The 12,750-nt window shown below is 39.8% G+C and overlaps 1 protein-coding gene across 4 annotated transcripts; it reads left to right on the forward strand.

Annotated features, from left to right (window-relative positions):
• Nucleotides 1-243: 243 nt before the first annotated feature.
• LOC109868616 (LIM/homeobox protein Lhx2) lies at nt 244-12,500 on the forward strand. 4 transcript variants are annotated; one of them, XM_031802215.1, is made up of 6 exons: nt 244-795; nt 1,098-1,260; nt 2,258-2,460; nt 2,976-3,361; nt 6,878-7,083; nt 9,144-12,500. In XM_031802215.1, exons 2-6 carry the CDS (start codon nt 1,141-1,143, stop codon nt 9,438-9,440), a joined length of 1,212 nt encoding a protein of 403 aa, XP_031658075.1. In that variant the 5' UTR covers nt 244-795; nt 1,098-1,140; the 3' UTR covers nt 9,441-12,500. The 4 variants fall into 4 exon arrangements, with proteins under 4 accessions (XP_031658075.1, XP_020313889.1, XP_031658073.1 ...); XM_020458300.2 differs by having other exon boundaries at nt 2,979-3,361; nt 9,144-12,176; XM_031802213.1 differs by lacking the exon at nt 244-795 and having other exon boundaries at nt 1,078-1,260; nt 9,144-12,177.
• Nucleotides 12,501-12,750: the final 250 nt, after the last annotated feature.

The following is a 12,750-nucleotide window of genomic DNA, read 5'->3' on the forward strand; positions in this document are numbered from 1 at the left end:
AAAACTTCATAATCATCTCAGTGACATCGAAGACCACAAGGAAACAATAACGCTGAACAACACAAGAAGACATAACGGTCTTCATTTGGGCTTTTACATTTAAAACTCGAGCAATACTGAAATAAGGATCATTTTGGTGACGTTTGCAAACCAATGAACGAGTGAAATAGCTGCGTGACGTACAAGTCCCCGTAGAAAAGGCGCGGAGTGTAGCTATAGGTACGGAGAAGGTGGGAAGCGAAACGAGGCTGTGAGGCCGGTGCGGAGAGTCTTGATAAGAGATTTGTACTCATCGAACCAATAGTCAACTCCTCCTCCTAAATTGCACACACACACATAGAGCTCAGTGATCGCTTTGTCGAAGAGCTGGATACCTGTAAGAAAAGAACGTCTGTTTTGTAATAACCAGTGCTGGACACGAACAATTGTGCGTTTTTACGCATTCCTTCCTTGCGTTTGTTATTCTGTTATATTCGATCGATATTCGTCGGTTTTGAAATGTTTTGCGCCAGCATCCACAAGCAGTATTGACATTCGCTGTTGTGAACTCAAGAGTGGAGGCCAGGATACTCACCACTACAATTCTACCGTGTTTTTAGTTGTTTTTTTCTTTCTGTATTGTCTCTTGGAATAATTTTTGCCTTGTCCATTTTGTTCGTAATGCAAGTTGAACGTTTCAGTAGTCCTTGATCACTTTAATTCGATGACAGACTGAAATTGGTGCATTTTTGTGCATCTTGAAATCTGCAAGTTGAGCGCTGTTACTGGATCCAGAGTTTACATTGTGGTTTGCTGGTATGTTTCTATAACACTTCTGAGCTATTGTTTGTAAATAGTAGGATATTTGATATGATTTTCATAACGTGTTCAAAGATGGTGTAAACTATAGCCTATATAGAAAACGGAATATTTACTCTAATAATCCCTGCAATTACAAAGCACAGTAAACGACAATGTTTTCTCAATATCTTTCTATTTTTTTGTAGCCTACCATCATTCTTGGCTTGGATTTTTTGACTTTCTAAAACAATAGATTGGAGCCATTCACTTTAAATGCATGGGCTAAATGTGCGTCTCATGGAAGTTTTGGCCTGCAGATCTGAGGGAGACGCTTGCAAGTGTAGCCCTCCAGTCTCCACGATGCTCTTCCACGGGCTCCCCGGAGGCGAGATGCAGGGGGTCATCGACGAGATGGACCGGAGGGTGAAGGGCGAATCTACCGCCATCAGTTCGGCTATAGACATGGGGGAAACTGAGACGGTGGGTGAATGTCATTTTAAAGAAGGACCTGTGCTGTTCAGGCATGTGATAGCACACATAAACACTTCATTTCGACGGAATATATGCTTAGAAAGTGAACTGCGATTAAAATATAATTCTTTATAAGATAGCAAGCAGCACTTAGCCGTTAGCCGTTCACATTTGCAAACCCTGTGTGCGTAAAGTATATTATTCATGATTTATTGGTTAGTATTTCGTATGCCTCTGGAAAAACATGTTAGCCTACAATAACTTTGTCGTTTGATTCACGAAATTTCTTTCAGATCCATGTACATAGGCCCACTTAGAATTATGGTAAAAACGTTTACACTAAGCATGGTCCTATGTCTGCCCATTTTAAGGCCATGCATGTTCATTCACAACCCAATAATGAAATCTAACAGATAGTAATCTTGAGCACTTTGATAGCCTATGTAGGTGGGATATTATAAGAATTGTCCATAATATGTCAAATCTTCCAGAAGCATTCATTGCTCTAAACACAATTATAATGTTTGATATTTTATTCTTTTTTAAATTTGTTTATTAGGCCCAATCGAATATGTTTTGCAATAGGTCCCACGATTCATTAATTTGTGATAATATTGAGTGTTTCATGTGAAAGAAATGTTGATAAGGATGCGAAATTACATATATATATTTATTTCATAATATATGATGTACATGCCTCAACAAAAAAATATGGTTTCTGCTGCATTCAAATATTCCGGGCTAGGATTACGTGTTAGGCCTACCTTTTAGGCCGACGTGTTAGGCCTACGTGTTACATCATCCCACATTTAGGGTATATCTAGTGTTATCATTTTATATATTGCTTTCATGGCTGTATCCCTAAAAAGTATATCAACACATATTAAATATGTGTGCGTAAAATGTTGACTATTATACGGTATTGGCCTTGACATCCATTGGTGATATACTATCAATAATGTGTTCTTATTGTAAACATAAAACTGATTTCCCATTCCCTGTTCAGAGTATGACGTCCATCAACAGCGACCGTGTGGCCTTGTGCGCGGGATGCGGGGGAAAGATATCTGACCGCTACTACTTGCTCGCGGTGGACAAACAGTGGCACATGCGCTGTCTCAAGTGCTGCGAGTGCAAACTAAACCTCGAGTCCGAGCTTACCTGTTTCAGTAAAGACGGCAGCATCTATTGCAAAGAAGATTACTACAGGTAACCAAGACACAAGGCTACGCCTATGACAACAACAACAACAGGCCAAGCAAGCATGAAAACAAGAGCGACATCCAATTACGCCTACAACTAGCATACTTAGGCACCAGCTGCTGCTACTCCAATGACAAGCCTGTAACCCCTTTCAGAGAGTTAGTGATGGTATAGGCTAATGTTCCCAAAGCATGGTAGCTTGTTATCCATTTATTATATACAAATTACAACAAATTAGCCTATGCTATTACGATTCTGGCAGGCCTGTGCTTGCTTTGGATGCTTTACTAGTCTAAACCAAAATATCATATTTGAAGTGGCAATATGGCAAGAATACACAAACAAATATGAAGGGCTGAAGGGATGACACCTTTTCCGCATGTTAATTAATATGCCTGTATTGCTTAATAACAACTTTACATCAATGTTCTTCATCGTATTGTCCACAAACTAAAGTTTGCTGACCATGTTGTGAATCTAAATTCTGTACGTGTTTGTGTCATCCGCTCTCTTCTCCCAAGCAGGAGGTTTTCCGTCCAGAGGTGCGCCCGGTGCCATCTCGGTATCTCGGCGTCGGAGATGGTCATGCGGGCGAGGGATTTGGTCTACCACTTGAACTGTTTCACCTGTACTAGCTGCAACAAAATGCTCACGACCGGAGATCACTTCGGAATGCGGGACAGTCTTGTGTACTGCCGGCTCCACTTTGAGACACTCATACAAGGGGAATATCAAGCGCATTTCAATCACGCGGGGGATGTAGCCTCGGGCAAAGGACTTGGCGAGAGCGGCACGGGAAACTCGCTGGGGATGCAGTATTACAACGGCGTCGGTACGGGGCAGAAAGGAAGGCCGAGGAAAAGGAAAAGTCCCGGGCCTGGAGCAGATCTGGCTGCTTACAACGCAGGTAGGACGAGTTTGTATATACCGGTTACCCATGAATGGCATTATGGTCATCAACAAAAGTGCCACGAAGCAGTAACACACAGTTGTAATGCGGTTGACTAATGTTGAAATGAAAGAAAAAATGACTACTCTATTTCATAGTGTGTGTGATATCTCTATTGGAATGAAAGACAATTAAGAGCTAAAGAGTGGACTGATGGACTCATTTGAACTATTTTAGTTTGATGAAAATACACTCTTCTGAAAAAGATCTGTCGCTTATTTCGATGGACTGGCTTACCTACTTTCAGTGAGAAATATCATATTTTGTCTGAACCCTTTTGGGAAATACAAATGTCTATACAAACTTTGAAACGTTGGAAAACAATGAGCAGTTAATCAGTAGGCCTATGCATGAACTAAATGCTTCCATCAATTTGTACGTAATATTACACAATGTTGTGCTTTGGATGTTTTTACGCAGAGACTAAGCCTATCGTATTTTTAATCTGACGGATATCTGTGTTGATTTATTGAATAACTCACCTTTATTAGACAGCATTATTCTAACAAGATATATTATTTGGTCAAAGATGTGAGGGAAAATGTTGAAGTTCATTGGAATCCTCTGTTGATTTGTGGAATGGGAGCGCGCTTGGGCCTACTGATGCATCCACTTCCAATCTAATAGATTAAGACAAACTATCTATAATAAAGAAAAACTACGAGATGAACTCGCATAGCCCACTAACTAAACGGCGTTAATGCATTCAAAGAGAAACTGCTTCTAAAGGCCTACTCAATTCTGCATGTCCTACACTAATATTCTGTATGTTCCATTTCAATATGCTACAGAGTGACGTGTGAATAATGAAATAATGTCTTGAAACACTCCATTGGATTATTATTGAAAATGTTACACTTATTTCCATTGAACATTTTCTCATACACGGTCGATTTAGTCTTCTAAAACCTCTCAAAACTTGGAACCTCTCTCAAACCTCGTTAAAAAAAAGAGAGTGGTTCGATGTGAAAGATTTTTAGACGACAATAGAAGCAGACAAGTGGAAAATAGCTCAGATGGGGAGTAGGACTTCAAAAAAGATGAGAGAGAGAAAGAGAGAGAGGGGGGGGGGGGACACGACCAAATTCCCAGCCCCACGTTCACTTGTTGAGTCTCGCTGTTTGTTGGGTTTTGGGGTCGGTAAATCAATGTCGGATTGCTTGTAGAACATGGGAGCACCTGTGTAGAATCCTGATTTAAACTTCCCCAGTGAGGCTGGAGAGCAAGTCTCCCACATCCAGTAATATGTTACCCCTTCATAAATAAACAACCGACTTGCGCACCACCACGGAGCTCTTGTTCTGTCATACTTTTGTGGGAAAAAACACACGACTGACATTTTGAAAAGCGATACTTGCTATTCAGTATGTCTACTTATCATTTATAAATTTAGTTACATGTGTAGGATCAGGTCAATATGGATTGGCCTAATAAGGATAGGCCTAGATATGTATATCACAGGAGGCTGCAGAGGGGAGGACGGCTCATCATAATGGCTGGAACGGAGCAAATGGAAAGGAATGACACCATCATTCCACCAATTCCGCTCCAGCCATTATCACGAGCCCGTCCTCCCCAAAGAACGTATATCTGTTTTTCGAGAAAAGGATACGATCTACAATCTACATTTGTGTAGCTCTATAATGCGGCGGCATAAGGTGATTTGAATAAGAAAGGCGAAAAGTCGAAAGCCGCAGTAAGCACTTGAGTTAAACATGAATGGTAGCGCTAATAGTTAAAATATTGGATCCATTCTCTGGCATTCTGTTTTGGGAAAGAGATTTTGGATTTTTATTTGCATAACATTTTGTATAGTTCTGAGTGTGCTTCACTAACCATGAGCATGAAAATGTAATTACATAATATTTATACATTATTTTAAAGACCTATTTTATAAACAAATAACATTTTTTTTGTCAGGATTGTGGTATAAAATTGATATATAAATGGGTACTATTATTTGCACAATTTCCTCCAAATCTGATATATAAATACATAAATAAACGATATATAAAATAAAGTCTAATTACATTTGAATGAAATACAGGTTTTCATTCTAAAACAAATGGACATAGGCCTAGACCTATCTTCCTTTTCTCTGACCCACTTCTTTGACCCTACATCTCAAATGTAATCCAATTCTAGCCTGCAGTGTTATACAATATAGAATAAGGCCTTTATTTTTCTTTCTTTCCCTTTTTCTTTCTTATTTTCTTTCTTTCGTTTGCTGCCACCTGAGGGCGTTTGTTGACATACCCTTCACAATCATCAAGAGGGCCAGATTCTATCAAACCCTGGCTGCACTGCATCACACTGTCCATTCACAGTGAAAAATAAGTCTATTAAACCCTGGCTGCACTGCATCACACTGTCCATTCACAGTGAAAAATAAGTCTATCAAACCCTGGCTGCACTGCATCACACTGTCCATTCACAGTGAAAAATAAGTCTATCAAACCCTGGCTGCACTGCATCACACTGTTCCTTCACAGTGAAAAATAAGTCTATCAAACCCTGGCTGCACTGCATCACACTGTCCATTCACAGTGAAAAATAAGTATATCAAACCCTGGCTGCACTGCATCACACTGTCCATTCACAGTGAAAAATAAGTCTATCAAACCCTGGCTGCACTGCATCACACTGTTCCTTCAATGTGAAAATGCATGGCAGCAGCCATAACTCTGTGTTACGCCTTAAGTTGTTCTTTTGGAAAAAGTCCTTAATATGCACTAGGCATTTCCCGTTGTATTATCTATTGACTCCTTTGGCAAATGGATTTGTTGTCCCCGTTTTTTAATGAGTGATTAGTAACACTTTACAGTGATTTTTCCAGTATATACAACAATTATTGTATTGTTACACTATACTTACAGAAGCAAAAAGTGAACATGCTGTAAACTCAGTCTAATAATGATCAATTGCAATACGTTTTTACACTGTACTACTTACACAGTGATGAGAACACTAAAGATATGTGTTGCTACCCAGTCAATCTCGTGCGTTTTTCATGTCAACATATTATTTATTTATATGATTTATTATTTGTTTCGTTTTCTCTCAGAGTTGTGGGTATTAAGGAGTAATGAGCTCTCCTGTCAACAAATAAAAAACACGGTCTGTCTGCCGTAGCATTCACAAAAACAACAACAGCAACACATTGGAAAACTCCTGATTATGTAATCCCAATGAATCTAACAATAAATGTAATCTCAGTTAACACAGAAGTAACATCTTGAATAATTTGGTCGGCTGCGTGATACATTACTGTATCTATGCTTGAGATAAATTTAGAGTCCCGGCGAATCTCGACCCGAGAATCTTCCCACGGGAGATTACAATAAATAAAATTCCATGAAAATGGTCAACAAAGTATCGTACATATCTTATTGTATCGTATTGAATAATATTTTATTGTATCATATCATATCGTAATCATAAACTAAACTGTGTGTGTTGTCCCGCCCCCTTCAGCGTTAAGTTGTAACGAGAACGATGGAGACCACCTGGACCGAGATTCCCACTACTCCTCCAGCTCCAAGTCCAAGCGCATGCGCACCTCCTTCAAACACCACCAACTGAGGACCATGAAGTCCTACTTTGCCATCAACCACAATCCGGACGCCAAGGACCTGAAACAGTTGGCCCAGAAGACAGGTCTCACCAAACGGGTGCTGCAGGTGAGAAAGAGGATTCATTTTATAAAGGATCATTATTTACACACATGTATGTTATTGTATATAGTCCACTGCTGGGCCCATATTGAAAAAGTGTCTCAGACTATGAGTGCTGATCTACAATCAGTTTGAGATAATATTAATAATAAAGATGATAAGGACAGGGGGTCCAGAACCTAGAGCAGCACTTCTACTATGAGACGAATACGGGCATTGATGCTCATTGGATAAGCGTGAGCTGCATTGCATTTAACCAGTCACGAATACTGTACATCATTCCTATTTGTTCGGGATATCTGCATGCTTCGGTTTAGTGCACCACAGTCCCAATCCCACAGAATTAAATTCAACATGTATATACAGTATCTCTGAGCCCAAGCTACTGCATTTGTCAGATCGTTTTATCAAAAGGGAGGCTCAGTTTAGCAGTGGGATAGTGCATCATTTTATCCCGGTGATAATGTGTTAACCTTTGGGGCAAGGCAGCAATCCACATTGCTGTTGCCAGTTGCTGTTGCAAGGCTAGCTGTGTGGTTGCATTGATTTGGTAATGCTGTAATGTTTACCTTTGTGGAAATGTAGTATTTAGGAGTATGATAATGTATTAACTGTGAGATGGGCTGATGTTGACTTACATCATGATAATGCTATTATGCTACTGCAAAATGATTGTTTAGTGGTATTCAGTGGTAAGATAATGTACTATATGTGCTGTGATAATGTGGTAATGAACCACATGATAATGCTGATAACAACCTGGGCCACATTTGATTGTAAAAAATACTTTAAAGTACTACTTAAGTAGTTTTGTGGGGTATTGTACTTTACTGTTTATATTTTGGGAAACTTTTACTTTTACTCCACTACATTCCTAATGAAAATATATACTTTTTACTCCATACATTTTCCCTAACACCCAAAAGTGCTCGTTACATTTCGAATGCTCAGGCAGGACACCAACATGGTCCAGTTCATGCACCTATCAATATAACGTGTTGTCATCCCTAATGCCTCTGGCGGACTCACTAAACACAAATACTGTGTTTGTAAGTGATGTCTGAGTGTTGGTGTGCCCCTAGATGTCAGTAAATAAATAAATAAAAGACAAAATTGTGCCGTCTGGTTTGCTTAATATAAGGAATTTGATGTAAAGCATTTACTTAACTTTTTACTTTTACTCAAGTATGACTGTTGAGTACTTTTTCCACCACTGTACTTAAGCACATTTAAAACCAAATACTTTTAGACTTTTACTCAAGCAGTATTTTACCGGGTTACTTTACCTTTTACTTGTCAATTTCTGTTAAGGTTTACTTTTACTCAAGTATGACTGTTGAGTACTTTTTACACCACTGTATGTGTACTTGTTTTACATGTAGTAGTAGTAAATATTGACACAACATAATATTAGAAATTGCGCTCCCTGAATCTGTACTGTGGTAATAAAGAAAATGATAATGGTGCAAAATGCAAAATAAATCTATCAGGGAAGTTTTTGAATAATGTAATCGCTCAAGTAATACGATTATCCCAAACAAACCGGCCAAGCTATTTCCATCCCATTCAACATAATCAGCACAATTACACAAGAGTAAAAACATTTAGTCCTCACACAATCAGTAGAGATATCTCTTGGTATAAGTCATAGCCTATCAAGAGAGGACCCAAAGCTTTTTTAAATCTTTTTTTTTATGTGAGAAAAAAAGTGTCAGCGAGTTATCGTACCAGCTGTTTAGCATTCGATAGGGGAATTCAAAAACACACAGCGGACCATTTGCACAAGTATAAATAACTGCAAATGAGAAAAAACTGACATGCTGTAAAACACAGATATAATGAACAAAACGAGGACAACAAAGCCAGCGTTTGGCTTTGATGAATTCCATTTTTCATGTTTGTCGTTTTGATTTGAAACACTTTCCCCCCCTCCCCCCTCTCTCTGTCTCTCTCGCCCCCCGCTCTCTCTGTCTCCCCCCCCCTCCCCGCAGCCCTGCAGCTTCTGTTCACCACACTAACACTTTTCGAATGAGCAAACATTTAAATATGTTTTTGGTTCTTTGAAGGTTTGGTTCCAAAACGCCAGGGCCAAGTTTAGACGGAACCTACTACGTCAGGAGAGCACAGGGATGGACAAGGTGTCGGACGGGTCCACTCTACCAGGGGGGTCGCCTTCGGGCCCCCACTCCGAGCTCTCCAACGCCTCAATGAGTCCTTCCAGCACCCACACCACCCTCACGGACCTGACAAGCCCCTCTATTCCATCGGTTAACCCTCTACTGACCGCCGTGCCGGGGGGCATGGACCCCCACGACTCCATGAGTATGAGTCCTTCCCAGACCACCCTTACCAGCCTCTTCTGATGTTACCAACACCACCCCATCCCATCGCAGACCACCCTTACCAGCCTATTCTGATGTCACCGACCCCACCCCATCACAGACCACCCTTACCAGCCTTTTCTGATATAACCTACCCCATCCCAGACCACACTTACCAACCTCTTCTGAGGTCACCGATCCCACACCACCCCACCCCTCCCTAAACCCATCCAACACCACACCAGGTCACTCAAAGACTAAGAGACTGAAGAGAGAGACACTTAAATACATGATATTCCCCGTGGACCTCAGATTACTGCCCCGTCTATTTCTAGTCTTTGTATGAGTAGCAACTAAAGCCTTACAGAGCGGTCGGCTTGATTTCATCAAGAGCTGAAGATACTTTTTCTGTTTTCATCTTTGTTTCCTTTCCACGTTGGCTGACTGATACTACGGAGATATAGATTCTCACTCCACCACCCTGACCACTCTGTTTCTAGGTAGAGATTTTTTTTAAATATATAAAAAAAATAAAAAGACAATGGAAAAGGACTGTGAAACTGAAAATGTATTTGGAAAAAACATTGGAGAGTGTAAAATGCAGATACAAAGTACTGTAGCAAGGTTATCCGGAAGACTCTAGCGTGCCTTATATATTTTATCACACTGAGGAATCCCTGATCGGATAGATGTCTGATCTAGGTGGCATATTTCTTGAAAGATTTGGTTGAAGGATGGGTGACCCACTGACAAACCGCGTTTGCTTACAACATGGCAATGAAAGCAATTCTACTTTACAATTCACTCTGCACACAGTGAGGACTGATTGATGAAATAGAAATAGCATTGATGAGAATTAGAATTACATTGATAAAGTTAATAGTCAGTCATTGCTTGCAGTACACACCAGTAATAGTTGGTTACAACTTCGATATTTTGTAACAATAAACTGTCGTATGCGGAAATGATATATAATGTATATTGATATCTGACTCGTTGCTTGATGGAATTGCAATGATACTATTTACAGTCACCATTTGAATACACAACACAAGTAGCTACAACATATCTAACTATTTTCCAGCATCACACTGTTTGGTTTATGAATTGATAGCTGTAAAATATGGATGAAGTTTTCATATTGAGATATTATCGGTCTATTTGAATATTGGCTCATTCGTCACTACATAAGAGTTTATATCAGTATAGTGTACCAGATACACTTCTACAGTATATTGTACCAAATGCACTTCTACACATCAAAGAGGGGAGTCATGCACACTCACAAGCGCACACACACACACACGCACACACACACACACACACACACACACACACACACACACACACACACACACACACACACACACACACACACACACACACACACACACACACACACACACACACACACACCGTACTTACCTCAGTCTGAAGGTCTTTCTATGTTCTTACTGCTGAAACCCAGCACTCTGATTTTGATTCTCAAAGTCCCCACAATGTAGGATTATAACATATAAGAAATGTGCTCAGAACTGAGATGCTTTAAGGGTACATCTAACAATGGCACCCCTAATCTAAAGAAATCTTAAAGACCACTTCTAAATACTTATTTGGAATTGTCCGCACAAAACATGGTTGATTGAAATTGTCCCAACAAAATTGTTCCTTGTGGGGACCTGTCTGAATATTGGTTTTGGTACAGAGAAACTAATCAGGGATTTGTGTGGTTGGCAAATAAACCAACTTTACCTGGGTCGTGTTCATTCGGACACACAGTAGCAAAACGTTTTGTAATGGAAAATGGAAATGAGCGTTTCTTATTAGACAAATTCACGTAGTACCTCCTCGTTTTGGACTGTTGTTTTCCTGTTTGGTGCCTACTAGAAGCTGGTAGGACTAGGAGTGTTTCTGATATGGAGAATCAAGCTGCCTTCCTTTTGACTGTGACTACCTTTACTTATGGATGAGGATGGTGCTCTTACCTTATCTTTATCCTTGTATGCATGGAGAGCTGCTGTTGGGATTCAACATCCCTTTAACTACACAGTCTTTAGTTTGTTTGTTTGTCCTTCCATTCTTGTACAGTTGCCCCCTTTTGATGTACTTAAGCCTTCAGTTCTTTCAAAACATAAAATGGTGGACAAAACTTGATCTAGTCTGTTGTTTTTCTGAAGTTACTACCTATAGGATATCACACGCACACGCGCACACGCACTCACACACACACGATGCATGTGCACAGATGTGAACCTATATGTTTTCATTGTATTTGCTGTGTATAAAAGTAAGGATTACTTGTGGTGTTCCACAGGGTTCTATTTTCGGTTCGTTGGAGTCCGGTTGGAGGGCCACCTAGTCTTGAAAGAGAGATTGATATCCGCACACTATTGAATGCCCCAGCTGTTTTGTTGCTGTGAGAGACCACATTGTCTCAACATTGTTGCATGCCTTTTTCAAATGACATTTAAAAATAATGAATCCCATTTGGATTATAATGTAATTTGTGTCGTTTAGCAGAAACTCTTATCCAGAGCTACCTTCAGCATGAACATTTGCAGGGAGTCTGAATGACAGTACAATTACTGAATGCATCTATCTTTTCTGTCCATATAGTTTTTTAAATACAGTGCTTCCACCCACACTAGGAAATCAGCTTGCTGTGGCTGGCAGCTCGCCAGAAAAATCTCACCATAAAATAGACGTTTCGTAGAGGGAGCCTTTCTCTTATGAGTTTGAGCAATATGTCTTCAATTTTCACATGGCACCAGCGTCATCCAGACCAGCTGAATCAAATTACTGAGGTCTGAAGAATGTTCTCTTAAAAACGTATTCAAATAACTTTGGTAAAATAAATATAAACTGAAGCTTTTAACGGTCATATGTTTTTTTCCTCTTTAATGGCCCTCTTGCTCGGTTTTTGGCCTTAAGTGATCCTGTACAGAAAGAGGGGTATTGATCAAAAAGGAAGAGTGAGAACACAGGAAGTCTGCAGTTTTGAAGTTTTAAGGTATTGTCAACAGCAAAAGGTCAATAGTACAGGTAATTGTTAATGTGTCCACAAGTTGATCATAATAAAAATGGTTTGACTTTAAAAAAAAAGTTGGCTATATTATTTACCATTATTTACCACCTGGGATCTACTAAGAAAATACAATGTCATGAGAGGAAATGTACTCTTACATTTCCAATAGTCCCATTTTGGGACTATTCCATTGGTTCCATTATACCTGGCAAGCTAAATCAAACTCACCTAAAATACTTTAAAGGGGCAATCTGCAGTTCAAACAATGACAAAGCGGGCGCCCCGCCACTGATTTGGTAAATAGCTGAGGGATGGGGCTGAAGAAAT

The sequence above is a fragment of the Oncorhynchus kisutch genome, linkage group LG23 (genome assembly GCF_002021735.2).
Source record: "Oncorhynchus kisutch isolate 150728-3 linkage group LG23, Okis_V2, whole genome shotgun sequence".
Classification (NCBI taxonomy): Eukaryota; Metazoa; Chordata; class Actinopteri; order Salmoniformes; family Salmonidae; genus Oncorhynchus; species Oncorhynchus kisutch.